The sequence below is a fragment of the Trachemys scripta genome, chromosome 1 (assembly GCF_013100865.1).
Source record: "Trachemys scripta elegans isolate TJP31775 chromosome 1, CAS_Tse_1.0, whole genome shotgun sequence".
NCBI classification, from domain to species: Eukaryota; Metazoa; Chordata; order Testudines; family Emydidae; genus Trachemys; species Trachemys scripta.
This window is the reverse complement of record NC_048298.1, coordinates 67,161,931-67,179,135: the sequence shown is the minus strand read 5'-3', so window position 1 is coordinate 67,179,135 and position 17,205 is coordinate 67,161,931. Positions and strand designations below refer to the sequence as shown.

The following is a 17,205-nucleotide window of genomic DNA, read 5'->3' as shown; positions in this document are numbered from 1 at the left end:
GTCTTCAGAAAAATTCTGATAATAGGAAAATCTCTGCTGCTAGCAAGAAAACAACAAACTGCAGCAGCAGTCAAAAAAGCAAACAGAATGTTGGGAATCATTAAGAAAAGGATAGATAAGACAGAAAATATCCTATTGCCTCTATATAAATCCATGATATGCCCACTGCGTGCAGATGTGGTTGCCCCATCTCAAAAAAGATATATTGGAATTGGAAAAGGTTCAGAAAAGGGCAACAAAAGTTATTAGGGGTATGGAATGGCTTCTGTATGGAGGGAGATTAATAAGACTGGGACTTTTCAACTTGGAAAAGAAACGACTAAGGGGGGATATGATAGAAATCTACAAAATCATGACTGGAGAAAGGAAATAAAGAAGTATTATTTACTCCTTCTCATAACACACAAAATAGGGGTCACCAAACGAAATTAATAGGCAGCAGGCTTAAAACAAACAAAAGGAAGTATTTCTTCACACAACTCCCAGTCAACCCCTAGAACTCTTTGCCAGAGGATGTTGTGAAGGCCACAACTATAACAGGGTTCAAAACAGAACTAGATAAATTCATGGAGAATAGGTCCATCAATGGCTATTATCCATAATGGGCAAGGTTGGTATCCCTAATCTCTGTTTGCCAGAAGCTGGGAGTAGGCAACAGGGAATAGATCACTTGATGATTACCTGTTCTGTTCATTCCCTCTGGGGCACCTGACAGTGGCCGATGCCAGAGGACAGGATACTGGGTTAGATAGACCTTTGGTCTGATCCAGTATGGCCATTCTTATGTTCTTCAGTAAAAGTTTGAAATTGGTCAAATATTACTTATTTAAATTAAATGAATGCTATTTCAATTAGAGTTGTTGATTAATTGCTGTTAATTCATGCGATTAACTCAAAATTAATTGCAGTTTTAATCGCACTGTTAAACAATAGAATACCAGTTGAAATGTATTAAATATTTTGGATGTTTTTCTACATTTCCTTATATAGTATTCTGTGTTGTAATTGAAATCAAAGTGTATATTTTTTATCACAAATATTTTTGCACTGTAAAAATGATTAACAAAATAAATAGTATTTTTCAATTCACTTCATAAAAATACTGTAGTGGAATCTCTTTGTCATGAAAATGCAACTCACAACTATAGATTTTTATTACACAACTGCACTCAAAAACAAAACAATGTAAAACTTCAGAGCCTACAACTCCACTCAATCCTACTTCTTGTTCAACCAATCGCTAAGACAAACACGTTTGTTTATATTTACAGGAGATAATACTGCCCCCTTCTTATTTATAGTGTCACCAGAAGTGACAACAGGTATTCCAGTTCTAGGAGACAAAATATCTCCATTAATAAATGGGGGGAGGGATAGCTCAGTGGTTTGAGCATTGGTCTGCTAAACCCAGGGTTATAAATTCAATCCTTGAGGGGGCCACTTGGGGATCTGGGGCAAAATCAGTACTTGGTCCTGCTAGTGAAGGCAGGGGGCTGGACTCAATGACCTGTCAAGGTCCCTTCCAGTTCTAGGAGATGGGATATCTCCATTAATTAAAATTTGCATGGCACTTTTGTAGCCAGCATTGCAAGGTATTTACGTGCTAGATATGCTAAACATCCATATACCCCTTCATGCTTCGGCAACTATTCCAGAGGCCATGCTTCCATATATTTTATGTTATAGCAGACTCGGATGATGACCCAGCACGTGTTGTTCATTTTAAGAACACTTTCACTGCAAATTTGACAAAACTCAAAGAAGGTACTAATGTGAGATTTCTAAAGATAACTACAGCACTTGATCAAAGGTTTAAGAATCTGAAGTGCCTTCCAAAATCTGAGAGGGACTAGGTGTGAAGCATGCTTTCAGAAGTCTTAAAAGAGCAACACTCTGATGTGGGGAACTACAGAACCCAAACCATTATTAACAGTGCGATTTAATTGTGATTAATTTTTTTTAATCGCTTGATAGCCCTAATAAAAAACCCCCACAAAATACCTGAGACACAATCCCTTATTGCAAGTTAGAGTATTCAAACTACAATAGCATATAGTTCAAATGATTCTAAGAAAAGTGATTTTTTACAAGTCAGTTTGTAACAAATCACTGAAAGCAGTTCTAAAATTGCTTTAAAGTTTACATAGATTGTTCCAATTAAAAGCTGAATTTTATACTTTTTTTATAAGTACACATGCTAACCCTATATACATCCTACATGATACTTATATAATGAAAATAACAGGCTTACTTTATAAATCTGTTGGTATTGCTTTATAAATTTTTTAGTATTTTTCCCCTGGTCACTGTTGGAGAGAGCTGGCAGCTCCCAGTCCTAAACAGCAGCTTCGGGGGAGAAAATCCAGCAACAGAATTCAGTGCCATAAGCCTGCAGAGCATATTAAAAATGACTGCCAGCTTGGAGATGTTGAACCAGGGCCATAACCAGTGTGGGGAGAATGGGGTGGGTGGGTGCATAGGCATGTGGTAGAAAAATGGGGCAGAAAAATGACATGGGGGGGGGAAAAAATGGTAGGAGGTACAAATATGCTTGCTCATACCAGGTGCTAAAATGCCTAGTTACAGCTCTGTATTGAACTGTACCCTCATTTCCCTATAAAGAGACAGTGGATGAGTGCAGTAAGATTTAAAATACTAATAAATTGTACTAGTGTGGCTGGGTGAGAAAATGTGGCAGCAGCCATTTTGGAAAGGTCAAACAAAGGGGAAGTATGATAGCAGCCATCTTGGGAGAGGTGCAACAAGCAAAGAGGAAAGGCAAAAAGATCTAGATGGCTGGGAAGGGTAAGAAATCCTCCAATAGAAAGATGTTTCCCCCTCAAAACAAAAGCACAGCCAAAAAACAGAGTAATGCTTCCTCCAGCAAACAAACTATGGAAGCAGGTGGAGAAGCACCAGTTTCTACAGCTGACCTGTAGGGCCTGTTGTTAGAAATCAAAAAGATGAATAAAGTGACAAGGGAAGAATTTTAGGCTTACATTAAAGATAGAAAAATAAAAATAATTAGATTAAAGGGAAGATATCAGATGTGGATTCAGACTTCAACAAGCAATTGGATAGCATTACTAATCTAGATGAAAGAATCCAAATAATTGGAAAAAAATATAAGAAGAAATAGAATTAAAGCTGGAGGACAGGGAGCACAGGAATAACATAAGAATTAAAGGTATTCCAGAGGAGGCTTAAGGGAGAAATCAGCTGGACACAGTCAATATTTATCATGTCATATTAAAACTGGGCAATAACAATCATGTTCATATTGAAAGGGCTGCACATCCCTTTCCTCCAGGTCCCCAGCGGGCTCTAGACTAATAGATGTGATTGTCTATTTACAGTGCTATCAAAATAAGGATAAAATAGGGAAGGCAATAAGGTAGAGAGCTGAACCATTGATCTGGCAACCTCAACCCTTAGAAAGTGAAGAGAACTATACCAGGTTACCACAATTCGTAGAAATAACAAGATACAAATGTGGGTTCCCATTTAGACTGTCCTTTAAAGCAGTGGTTTTCAACCTGTGGTCTGTGGGCCCCTTGTCAGCAGACTACATCTAAGGGGTCCACAAAAGATTGTTGTTACCAAAGAAGAGTGGTTTTCAACCTGTGGTCCATGGACTCCTGAGGGGTCCCGCAGACTATGTCTAAGATTTCCAAAGGGGACCGCACCGCCATTTTCAACATAAATGAAAAAAGGTTGAAAACAACTGCTTTAACTGGAAGGACAGATAGATATCTATCTTAGATCCAAAAGGATGGAAATGGGTACTTGTGGACATGGGAACAGGCAAAACAGGTCAAGAACAATCTGAATGGGATCAAAGGCATTGGTCCTATAGGTCACCAACAAATCAGTGAGATTAAAGAGAGCCAGAACAGCACAAAAAGATGCAACATCAAGACAACAGGACAAATATGAGAGCAGAAGAAACAGTCCAGGTCCAGAAGAACAAGACATTACAATAAATAATGGATAGTAACTCCATGTGGTTATAATGATAAAAGGATATAGTAATATGGAAGCTGCGCTGTATACCATACAGGATATTTTACTCTATGTGGATATAGTATACTTAGGCTTGGAAGAATTGAATTTTTTTTTCGGTATAAATTTGACAGATACTATCAATGTTTATTTTTAAGCATTGTTTTCAATTTTTATCTATTTAAATTTTCAGTTGCACAAAATTATGGGTTATAAGCATTTTTTTCAATATTTAACAATCAAAATGGTTAGAGTTTCAGGAAATTATGAGGGAAGGTCAGTCAGTAATTATTTAATAACAGTCGGCATTGAAATTCTAGAAGTTAAACTTTATAAACTGTTAAAACACAAATTGTCGGCATTGCATGTCAAAATATACAAAGTAAGGGTATGTCTAGACACTTTATCGCCGGGGAGAGCGCTCCCAGCAATAGAAACAAAAAACAAACAAACAACCTCCTCCCCCCACACACACACACCCTTAACTAGGGGTGGTAGCTTTATCGCCGGGGATATAGCGCTGTCTGAACTAGCGCTTTTCAGCTCTAAAACTTTTGTCGATCGGGGGGTGTTTTTTCACACCCCTGAACGACTAGTTTTAGCACAGAAAGTAGCAGTGTAGACACAGCCTAAATATCCTTAAAATCAAACTTTAATAAGTTCTCAAGCAGCATTTTTCTTACTTTGCCTATGTGGTAATTTCAATTATTTTTGATGGAAATATTTTTTGTCAGTTTGTGTACTGTGAAATCAACGTTTATCAACATTTACCAATAAAAATCTAATCCTTCCAAGTCTAAGTATACTTAATAGGTATAACATTACACTTAATTTATTGCGATTTGTATTATAAACATAAACAAAGTTAATAGCAAGAGACCTAGATCTCCCCTATTGAGGTAAATTTGACTTTAGAATTATCACAAATATTCCAAAATTTATATTAAATGAAGAAAGGTCACCTATGGTGGAAAATTTTAAGAATAAGTGAACTCAGATATGATATAATAATCTCATAATTTCCAATGTTATGAAGATGTTTGATAAGATTAGATAAGGCTTAGTTCTTAAGAATATATACATATTAAAAAAATAACAAAAAAACCCACCAACAGGGAACTAACATGCCCATGGGGGAAGTAAGGAGAGTCCAGGCTCCCACAGCTAGAGGGGGATCAAGTGACAATGGGGGAAATGCACAAGGAAGGAGGGAAACAAGGGGATCGGAGAACAGTATTGACAAATAGAAAATGAATTTATTGCTTGATCTTATCAATGATGAGCAATTAGCCAAATAATATTGTCCTCAGTGCATAATAGAAGTTATTGTGAATTGGCAATGCATTAAATGTTGTAGGTAAATTGTTTAGTACCATTTGTAGTCCGGGGTCAGTGACATTGCATCCTAGCTGAGGCACATATTATTCAAAATAATCTTGATCTGTGTCTGGTTCTATGTAGATTTCTTTTATGGTACTGTTACCAATATTGGATCCTCACACAGCGATATTTTAATAAATTATCTACAGTCCATTCAGTAGGTTACCAGGAAGGTCATATCTAACAGTAAGGAATGGATCTATCTCAACTATAGGGGTATCACACAGCAACACAAACACACTATAACAATGCCTATTCCAGTTTTTCAAAATGAATCTATGATTCAAAGTGAACCCCAGTATCAGAGATGAAGTTGAAAAGTATCTACCAATTTTTAATGTGCATATTGACCGACTTCCTTTAAATTTAGAAACGTAATTAGATCAAAAAGACACACACATGATTCAGATTAGCAAGGACATGCACAAGGCAAAGCAAGCCTCAAAAGACTTATCTGTGGGAATCTTAAAATGCTGATTTCCCACACTTGGATAAAAGTTGCATTTAAAGCTTTGGTTGTATTAGTCTTAGTTGTGTGAATTATGTATTGCCGCTTATGCAGTTTGTTGAGATGGCATAAATCACATATAAATGCCTTCACCACTGCTTCATATAATAATTTGACAAAAGGGTTGCCTTGTTAATAACAATTGTCAAAGCAACAAGCAGAGGACCTGTGGACCAATATATATGCTGGGCTAAGATTATATATAGCATATTATCAATATGTATTATTCATACCACATATATGAATATGTATTAAGCATACCATATCAATATAACATTATTTATTTCTAGCAGTTATATGGTCTGAATTGGCTTATGTCTTTTCATAATCCTGTTCTCTTATGCTAAGTATCCCATAACAATTTGAAAAGCTTAAATTAGCTTTGGCATTAGAAAATAGGAAATTTGTCAAAGGCTAAATACATTAATGTTATGCCCTGGTACAAGCTAGGGAAGTACCCTCACAGATCAGTACCTGGAATGCTAGTATCCAATCAAAAGATAAGAAAGGTACAGAACAACAAGGACAGGACCTGGGACAAACTGAAGGGTTGGATTTTAGTGATATGCAAGGAGTTTTGTAGCTTGTAAGATCATCCTATAAATACTCCTAGCTGAAATTTGTAACTTTGGAAGAATGCCTTTTGTGTAAGTGTATTGAACAATGCTCCATGAGATGGTGTCCTGAACACTGGTATGGTACAGAACCTTTTTCCTTGTACTTTAATATTATTGACTTTTACCAATAAAGGTGAGTGTTATTGGTTATTTGGTCTCTTGAGTATATTTCATAATGAACCAAAGTGTGGTCCAGCAATTGACTATACAATTTACCAACAATGAAAACAGATGTTAAATGTTGTTTTATGTTTTAATAGAATGATTATATTAATAAAAATGAATTTAAAAATGTATGGCAAATCAGACTCAGGATCAGGGTACAATAATATAGGTGTTAAAAAAGAAAAGCAATATATGTGGGAGTTTTAAAATTACTGTGTGTATGATGGGAACTCAACCAAAAATGTCTTGTTTAAAGAAGGAGGTGCAAATGTAATCGGGACCTTTTTAACCATCGGGACTGGGCCAGAGCAGCCTTGGTACTCAAGGATGAGTTTAATAATGTCATGATTGCTAATGTTAAGGGAATGAATGATCCAACAAAATGGAAAAGGGTATTCTCTCTGAAAGAGGATTTTCTTAGTATAATCTATTTAGAGTAAATACACCGGAAGAAAAATGTTGATAAATACCTGAATGCTTCTTGGATACAGCTACCATATGTCTCTCCAGGGCAATATAATAGAAGAGGGATTGCAGTACTCTTTGCTAAACACTTCCCTTTTCTTGTTTCAGCACAATTTAGTTACAGAGGGCAGATATATTTTCATTAAAGGGTCCTTGAAAGTTAAATTTCTCACCGTAGCTCATGTATATACTCCCGATCAAGGGCAAACGTTCTTTTTTAAAATCAGTTTCTAGTTCTACTCTGGGAGTGGGGATGGGGGTGGAAGGGTGTTAATGAGGCACTTAATCCCCTTTTGAATTGATTGAATGTGCCCAGAGGGCATCCAGGGGTAGCAAGTGCAAATTTGTTCCATCACTTAGAAAATTATGATCTGGCAGATAAATGGAGATAAATCTGTCTAACTGGAGATAAATCTGAATGTCAGGGATTATACCTGTTATTCCGCTACTAATAAATCTTATTCCAATCTTGGTATGATTTTCGTTTCTAGGACATTGGGCTAATTTGGTCAAAAAAAGCTGATCTGGGAATTATAACTTGGTCTGATCATGCACCTGCATTTATTATATTAAAAATTGGGATTCAGTGGAAAAACAAAGTGCCTGGTGGTTGAATAGAGCTTTGCTGTACGACACTGTTCTTCCAGCTCTTGAATTGTAAGACGTTTTCAGAAACACAGAGAAGTAAATGATAAGGAAGGGTCAGTAACAGTGTTCTGCATCCGAAGAAGTGGGCTGTAGTCCACGAAAGCTTATGCTCTAATAAATTTGTTAGTCTCTAAGGTGCCATAAGTACTCCTGTTCTTCTTTTTGCGGATACAGACTAACACGGCTGCTACTCTGAAACCAGTGTTCTGTAGGACATTGGAAATGAGGGGGATCCTTATAAAGCATCATACCTCAAAGAGATGAGAGCTCTTGGAGAAGAGTGTTTGGTTAAAGAACTTTCTAATTTGGAAGGTAAACATAAATCTACCGGATCTAAAAGGGTGTATAAGATAAGAAGGAAGATTAACCTGTTACAAACAAGTAAGGCTGAGCAAACACTTAGATATATTAAACAAAAATATTATGAAAAGGGCAATTAAGTTGATAGGTTTTTAGCCAGAAAGTGTGTTGGGGGAGGGAGAGGGAGGGAACAGGATAAATCCGTCATCCCTCTGATTAGAAATAAAAAGGGAGATTTATTCATTGGCATCAAACAAATCTCTGAAGCATTTGCTAACTTTTTTTATATTTTGTATGCATCAGAACACCCCAATCTTGAATTTATTAATAGGTATTTGAGAAGTGTGAGACTACCTCAGCTCTCAGAGGAAGATGTGCCAGCTTTAGATAGGCAAATTGCTGCAGGGGAAATTGAAGGTGTAATTAAGAATTTAAAATCCAATAAAGCTCCAGGTCCTAATGGGTTTTCTAGGAGTATTATAGAACTCTAAAGCAGGAGTTGGTCCCTTTTTTAACTGAATTGTTTAATGCTATATTGCAGGGGAATGAGATTCCAGATTCATAGAATGAGGCAAAAATTGTGGTCAATCTAAAAAAGGAAAATATCTTACCAATTGTACATCATATGGACCTATTTCTTTAATTAATGTGGATGCTAAAATTTATGCCAATGTGCTGGCAAACAGATTGAGTGTCATCTTGTCCAAATATGTTCACCCTGACCAATCTGGGTTTGTTGCTGGCAGGCATCTATCTGAGAATATCAAAAGAATTCTGAATTTGATATATAATGTTAATTCTAGTAATTCTTCCTGTGTGCTACTTTCTTTGGATGCCAAGAAAGCTTTGACTGGCTGGAGTGGGAGAACTTCAGACTGATTTTGATAAGGTTTGGTTTTGGAAATCAGTTTTATAGGGGCATATCAGCACTATATACTCGTCCTTGGGCATGTACTTTTGATTAATGGTCTTCAAATTCCCTCCTTTTAATTGGCCTAGGTCAGGGGCTCTCAAACTGGGGGTTGGGACCCCTCAGGGCGTTGCGAGGTTATTACATGGGGGAGTCGCGAGCTGTCAGCCTCCACCCCAAACCTCACTTTGCATCCAGCTTTTATAATGGTGTTAAATATATTAAAAAGTGTTTTTAATTTATAAGAGGGGTCGCATTCAGAGGCTTGCTATGTGAAAGGTGTCACCAGAACCGAAGTTTGAGAACCACAACCACTGGTATGAGACAGGTTTTCCTGTCATTTCCCCTGTTGTTCACTTTGGCAATAAAGCCATTTGCAATAAATGTGTTTGTGACAGAGGGCTATCAGCAGCATCCTGATCACTGATGTTGCTGCAACATAAAGATGACCACAGGCTCAGCTGTAACCAATAAACACATGATGTTGGGGGATTATGAGCACCTGTGTGGTAATTACTGGGCTAATGATATAATTGGAGACTATAAGTAGAAGGAACAGGTGGCAGGGAGAGGCTCAGAAGGTAAAATGTGCCGAGGAGGAAGGCTGTGTGGAAAGTGCTGTCTAGAAGAGATGTGTGTTATGTTCTGTGTGTAGATGAGCAGAGGAATAAGAGGTACATGTGATGAAAGGAAAATAGTCTGGCATGTTTACAACCATGAGGTGATAGAAACAAGCTAGACCCGGGGTAGGCAACCTGTGGCACGCGTGCTGAAGGTGGCACATGAGCTGATTTTTTCAGTGGCAGTCACGTTGCCTGGGTCCTGGCCACCGGTCCAGGGGGCTCTGCATTTTAAATGAAGCTTCTTAAACCTTTTAAAAACCTTATTTACTTTACATACAACAATAGTTTAGTTATATATTATAGACTTATAGAAAGAGACTTTCTAAAAACATTAAAATGTATTACTGGCACATAAAACCTTAAATTAGGGTGAATAAATGAAGACTCGGCACACCACTTCTGAAAGATTGCCGACCCCTGGGCTAGACAGTGCAGCACACTGAGTAGCTGAAAGAATGAGACATGTGGGGGCTTGTCTGTCAGTTTAACACTCTTGATTGAGAGAAGATGAGTGAAGAGGTAACCTGTGTGAGGGCAGGGGGATCCAGACTCAATGAAGGAGATGTTGCGCTGGCTAGTGGAGCAACAGACAGAAATACAGAAAACCCAGCAAGCAAAGAGGCAAACACTCTTAGGTTGGCAGGCAGAGCAGCAGAGGATGCTACAGAAGCTTATTAAGAAACCGTCTCAAATAAAGCAACAGCTCCTACAAAGGTTAGTAAATTCCAGTGAGGGAACTGGAAATCTTGGGACTATGTAGGATGGCCCTGATGCCTTTTTGGTGATGTTTGAGTGCATGGCTACCAGTGCCAGATGGGACAAGGATACTTGGGCATTATGGCTGGCTCCCTATCTCATGGCCACACCATTCCCTGGATGGGCATAGATGAGTGGGGGCGCACTAATAAATAAAGGAAACACTAAATTTGGAACAGAAGCTTGTTTCTCTTTTTGTTAAATGTGGACAAATGGTATAAAACTACTCATTAAAGTGAAATTTAAACAGCTATTATCTTTTTTGTGTGTATGTGTGTGTTGTCGTCCCCCCTCCCCCCAATTAAAAAAAGTGGTCTACTTGTGTGTGTGCACTTTTAGCCTTTAGGCTGCAAGTACTTCAGGACAGCGGGTGATGTTTATGTGGAACTGGGCAGTGCCCTGTATGTTTGTGGTTGTGACATATTGTACCCCATGTAACCCCCATACCCACATATTCACCACTGTTATAAATGTTTTGTACAAAGTATGCCTCGTGAGATATTTGAAAAGTCACAATCTGTTGAGCATTAATATCCTGTTGAAAGGTATGTATATCATCATTGTATATGAAGTTATGAGATTTTGCTACATGTTTTGAGAGTCTGGGGATAGGCCACAGACTAGCTCCTCAGAGATGATAAAATAGTGACTAACACCCAGCCAGGTGTTAACTGACCATCACTGGCTATTCTCCTGCAGGGGAGTAAGGCCTGCTGACACCAATTCCGGGCCCAAGGGCAGAACAGTCAGTGAGCCCCTTAGAAAGGGATGGCTGAGGTTTGATGTATGCAGGGCAGGCTGGAGCCGGGCCCCACGCTGCTGCTGGCCCAGCGTGGTGTCGCCACATGGGCACAGAGCTGGACTATGTGTGGCGGCTGGTGCGCACAAGCTGCACCTCCATGGATGCGATCTGTGCCTGCACTGGCTGGTACCCAGTGGCTGCTGCTGGCTGTGTGCTCTTCCGGCACAGCTGGCATAGGCGCCAACTCATGGATGCTCTGGGGCTGGAGCACCCACGGGGAAAAAACAGTGGATGCTGAGCACACACCGGCAGACCCTCCTACTAGAACCTCCTGCTCCCCGTAGCGCCTTCTGTCCATCAGCAGGTCCCACCAATCAGCACCTACCACCAGCAGTGGCTCAGCTGTTTCGCGGTGTCTGGAGGCTCGTTGGGGGGGAGGGTGCAGTGTGCTCGGGGGTGGGGACAGAGGTTGGGTAGGGCAGAGCGGGGGTGGGAAGAAGCAAGGTGGGAGTGGGGCCTTTGGGGAAAGGGGTGACATAGGGGCGGAGCTGGGGGGGAGCACCTCCCAGCAGATTAGAAACTCAGCACCTATGACAGCCAGGGCTTCCCCATGCCCATCTGGCTGCCTTCGCCAACGGCACCAGGTAGGCGATTTAAAAGGGCCCGCGGCGGCTGCTGCTACTACTACTACTGCAGCAGCGGCAGCTGGGGCCCCCTGGGCCCTTTTAAATCACCTGACCCCCTGGGCAATTGCCCCCTTTGTTCTCCCTCCTCCCCCCCGCTTGGCGGGCCTGAGGGGAAGTGTAAACAAAGTCAGGTGCTTAAGCACACACATTATGGGGGCTGCCTCATGACACAGCAAAGATTTTTCCTGTATGTGGGAAAAAGTATAAATGGGGGACAGTGACATCACTTTGCCTGCCTCTTTCCCCCTCCCCCAATCTCGCCAAGCAAGATCATCGGGAAAACAAGAGATCTCCATTGAGACTTTGGGAGAAGCTGGACCCAACTGAAAGGTGTTCTAGTTAGCATGAACTGCTGTGAAGTTTTGGGTGAGAAAAATCCCCTTGCTTTTAGAATTATTAGCCTGGTAAAGTTTAGGATTTAGACTGCAGCTGTCAAGGCTGATTCCCCACTCTGGCACTTCGAGTGCAGAAGGTGAGGGCCTGCAAGGGTTTTAAAAATGAATACTTGCCACTCCTGGCTTGTATTACACTCCCAAGATGACAGCTTTTCTCTGACCTTGGCTTGGTAAATGCTACCACCACCCAAATGCAAAAAACCCCCTTGAACCTAGGAAGGCGCACTTGGGAATTCCTACCTGTGGGGTACCCCCAAGCCTTTTCACTCCCTTGCGGGGAAGAGCTGAGAAAGAAAACAAAGGAAATCAGCTGTTGCCACGAGCTACTTAAACAACATGTGCACAAACCTGTTAGGGACACAAAAATCCAATCCTGTTCTTAAAAAAGGTAAAATTTATTAAAAACAAAGAGAAAGGAAATACATTTGGAACTTAGGCTTTTTGCTAGACCTTAAAAGAAACAATTACAACAATTAAGCATCAAGCTATCTCTTGAGGTTCATCTTAAAGGTTACAAGCAAAACAAAAGCATCTGGGATTAGAACAGAGGAGTCCATTAGCCATAAGAAATAAACAGAAATAGCCCTAATCGCATCTTTCTAAACATTCCTGATCTACTTACATATTTGGGAGTTCCAGATAAGTAGTTCTAGGTATTATCTAATGATTTATGATCATTCCTGGCTTAAAGCTGTTTACAGCATTGCTGCTCTGTGTCCCTGCAGCCCAGAGAGCACAACAGACAAAGGGGCTTCCCGCCCCCCATTTTAAAAAGTTCTAGTTCTCCCATTGGTTCTTTTGGTCAGGTGCCCACTCCTTTTCTTCAACCTGTGGGCTTGTTAACCCTTTACAGGTAAAGTAAGTAGAGAACAGCTACTAAAAGGAATTTTATAGCTAATTGGCCAGTTGGGTGTCCATAAAAGGGAGCTACCTCCTTCATTTATCACAGCACCTTTGCTATTTTGTTTCCTTTTGTAACCACCTCTATCTTCTATATGCCAATACCACTTAATCACCTACAGTCTATCTTTCTCTTGCATCTGAAGAAGTGAGGTTCTGACCCATGAAAGCTTATGCTCCCAGTACTTCTGTTAGTCTCAAAGGTGCCACAGGACCCTCTGTTGCTTTTTATCTTTCTCTAGTTAATACATTTATTTTGATGTTTAGACAAACCCACTGGTTCAGATTAAAGTGTCTGGGCAATTTGCTCCGATTATGGGAGCGCCAGGCGGGAGGGTTGGGGTGTGGGAGCCCCGCCGCCCCCATTTTCTAACTGGCTGGGGCCAATGAACACGCCCCCTTTGGTCCAGCGGCTAATCTGCCCCTGCGGCTTGCACCCCGGGGCATGACACAGCCAGGGGAGGGCTGTTATTTCCTGCAGGCAAGGTGTATTTCGAAGGGGTGGCTCCCGAGGCCGGGGCTGTGCAGGGATTAGTGACTGAGGGCTCAGGCTGATGGTTGTTTCTTTCGCGTTCATCAGCTCGGGTGCGCTGATGGTCACGGAGCGGTGACGCGCTTTCCGGAATTGGCGCCAGAGCGCACAGAGCTCGAGGCTTTTCATCACTCGCCGCTGCCCTGCGTCTCAAGCCCAGGGGCGTGGCTATGGGGGGGGCACAGGGTGGGAGGAGCCTGACTGGCTGGGTCGGGCCAAGGAGCGCAGACACACACCCCAGCGCGCGTCCCTGCCCCTCGAGTGCACGCGCAGTGGAGCCGGCGGGTGCGCGCAGAGGGACGCTGCAAGACTTGGGAAAAGGGGCGGCGGCCGCAGAGGTGAGTGGGCAGCGAGTGCGCGCCTGGGAGGGGGCGAGGGGCTCCTGGTCCTTCACTGCCGAGGGCTGTGGCCCGCCCCCTAGCCCGAGAGTAGCGGGTGCTCGTGGCCTGCCGCGTCCGGGCTTGTTTACTGGAAACCTAGGCAACGGGCGGGGTGAGGCCCGCCCCCGTGCGCGGGGCGCTGCCCTTTCAGGACGCCCCGGAGGCCCAGTTGCGGGGTTCCCGGGCTGCGGGCATCGCCGGCAGAGACACCTCGCTGCCGAGCCCAGCGGCTGCCGGCTGGCCCTGGCTTAGCCAGGACAGTCCTCCCCCCTTCCCTGCCCCAAAACTCGGGTGTGGAACAAAAAACCGGGTTCTTGTTATTTTCCATCTGGTTTGTGAGCCTGTAGGGTGCTCTTGATTCAGGTTTCCAAGCGTTTCTCTGCAGCCACGGGGGTTAGAAACTTATAAAACAAAACAAAAAATGGAGCTGCTCATGTAATTGCTTGGCTGCAGGAGCTTTAAGAAAAACACCAAAAACTGAGCTTTAGGATGAAATCACACTAGCTGGCAGTACTGTGAACAGGATGGATCACTGGATAGGGCTGTCCCATGAAGTCCACAGCCAGAGAGCTTCCATATCGCGTTTGCACTTCTAACAGCCTGTTCCAGAGAGATCAAAACTAAGGGTGAGAGGATTTCAGTCCCTATCCCTTTTCATCCTGTTACCTTTTGTTTGAGACTACTAACAAGACTGAAAAAGTGGGCAAGGTAATATCTTTTATCGGACCTGCTTCTGTTGGTGAGGGAGAGAAGCTTGTGAACCACACCAGAGCTCTTCTTCAGATTTGGGAAAGGTACCTTGAGCATCAAACGCAAGGTGGATCAGATTATTTAACATAAGTAGTTAGCACATATTCTAAGGGACCACTAATGGGCCACGCTACCTTGAATGATCCCCTTAGAATATGTGCTAAGTACTTATGCTAAACAATTTGTTCCACCTTATGGCAGTGTTTCTGTGAGATGGATACTTGTCCACAAGGAAATGGAGATGGTTAACTTGTGAGCTTTCTACTTCCCAAGATTTTTCCAACTGTAAAAGTTTATCTTTTATCTTTTTATATCTTTTCTGTGCGGTGGTTAAATCATTGTAAACACATAGTATTAAATATTTTGACTAAATATAAAAATACTATTTTAAAAATCTGATTACATTAATTTGTGAATACTAATAATGAATATGCACTAGTTTGACTGCATTTTCCCTGTTATGATTATGAAAATCTCCTTACATTTTAAATGAAATGTTTGAGGTTATGTGAAGATAGATGCATTTTCACTTTAAATAACAAATAGGCCCATCGCCTTCACTGGGGAGCAGAGAATGCTTGAAACTAACATCTGTTGAGTATCTGAAAACAGGGCCGACTTTTACTCATGCATAATTTAGCACATACACCATGGGGTGTCGGGTTTCTGGGAATCTTGAAGTTGGGAGGGAAATTGCCTGCAGGTGCAGAACTGTCCAGGATAGGGGAGGAAACTTTGCAGAGGGGGTGGTGTGTGGCATGAAGGGAGGGTTTGGAGCTATTAAGGATACAGTAGCTGGGAACCAGAAGGATTCTTAGGGTATGGCAAAAGTTCTGGTCTGGCTAAAACTATGCAGGATGTAAGTCAGGAGTGGGGAGGGTTGACGCATCTAGTACAAATTGCAAATGCTAGAGCAGGGGTAGGCAACCTATGGCATGCGTGCCGAAGGCGGCACATGAACTGATTTTCAGTTGCCAACCCCTGTGCTAGAGTTAAGAAAGGACTAGGGGGAGCCTGAAGCAAAGAGAAAACTAGTGTTTCCAGGGAGTGAAGCTTGGAGCTAAGACAGAAGCCTGGAACTGCTTCCAGCAAAAGATAACACTGGCAAGGGAAGATTGAAGTCAGGAGTTACTGTGGAGATGGGCATCCAATGCAATATTGATAGGGCCCTAACAAATTCATGGTCCATTTTGATCAATTTCATGGCCAGAGGGTTTTTAAATTGGTCAGTTTCACCTTTTCAGATGTTTACATCTGAGATTTCATGGTGTGGTAACTGCCGGGATCCCAACCCAAAAGGTACCTGGAGGTGAGTCTGATCCACGCACCCCTCTGTCCCCCCAGCAGCTGTGCAGGTAAAGAGGCAGTTCTGAGTGCTGTCCCTCCCCAGCCCTGTGGGATTGGCAGCTAGGAGCCCCTGACTGTGGCGCTCCCAGCAGCAAGGGGGAGATAGGACCCACTTCCACAAGCCTCTTCCGGCTGCAGGAACCTCCGGGGTTGCTGCCCAGCTCCAGAGCTTCCTGCAGCCCCAACAGTAGCTGTGCAGGGGAAGAACAAGTCCTGTCCCTCCCCAGCTCAGCTGGGACTTGCAGCTATGAGCCCCTGGCTGGGGCATTCCCAGCAGCATGGGGGAGATCAGATTTCATGGGGGAAGGGCTTATTTCACAGTCCGTGACATGTTTTTCATGGCCGTGAAATTGGTAATCATTGAATAAAAACTCCCAGGTTGGGAGTTTTAGGTACATACCCTGTAATTTAATTATTTGTATTTATAATAGTAATTATATAGAAAACATATGGTTTTCATATAGTCTTTTTTATTTACAGTTTATTGTGAAGTCCACAGTCAAATTTGCATGGATTTGGAGGTTAAAGGAGTTGCTGCATCTCCTAGACGGCAAGCTGAGCTGTCATCAAGGGGGAAGAAACTTAGTCAAGTATGTTTAATGGAAAGATTAATGTTTCTATTTTGACTTACAAATATTTTCAGGTGTGTTTTTTATTTCACAGACCATTTAGCTCCATCTTATGTTCAGGATTTTAAAGTAGTATAGTTTATAGTAAAAGTTTATAGTATTAAGGTTACTGCAATATAAAAGAACTTGCAGACTAATTATTGAAAGTAAATAAATTGTCTTGGTGAGTATGAATACAGTCTTGGTTAATGGTAGTCATTAGTTTGACTGCGACTGGTCTGAACATTAATACTTTCTGAATTATGCACTGTAGATATTTCCTTTTTTGTTTAATAAGTATTGTGCCCTTTAGGTTTATAGATTAAAAATAGTTAACTGATTATTGATTAGCGTTTGCTTTTCTTCAAGTCCACATACTTCCATTTAACTTCCCTCTTGTTGCTAGGTGACCACATTAGGGAGTCCAGGACTGAGTCCTGTCAACTATGGCAGACTGCCTTTCTCTTACCTGACAAGATGTCTTTCTGTAT

At 41.7% G+C, this 17,205-nt stretch overlaps 1 protein-coding gene across 7 annotated transcripts in view; it reads left to right on the top strand.

The window, feature by feature from the left end:
- The window catches only part of CAPS2 (calcyphosine 2), a 96,962-nt gene that overhangs the window by 32,207 nt on the left and 47,550 nt on the right, over positions 1 to 17,205 (top strand). For 5 of the 7 annotated variants that reach the window (XR_004645863.1, XM_034771676.1, XM_034771670.1 and 2 more), the window contains one exon: positions 16,587 to 16,696. Coding sequence is in view for 6 of the 7 variants with exons in the window: in XM_034771676.1 (XP_034627567.1) it covers positions 16,587 to 16,696 (110 nt within the window). In the remaining variant the exon portion in view is untranslated. Of the gene's footprint in view, positions 1 to 13,876; positions 13,968 to 14,462; positions 14,636 to 16,586; positions 16,697 to 17,205 lie in introns of those variants that run through there. The other 2 variants (XM_034771716.1, XM_034771708.1) reach the window with 2 other exon arrangements.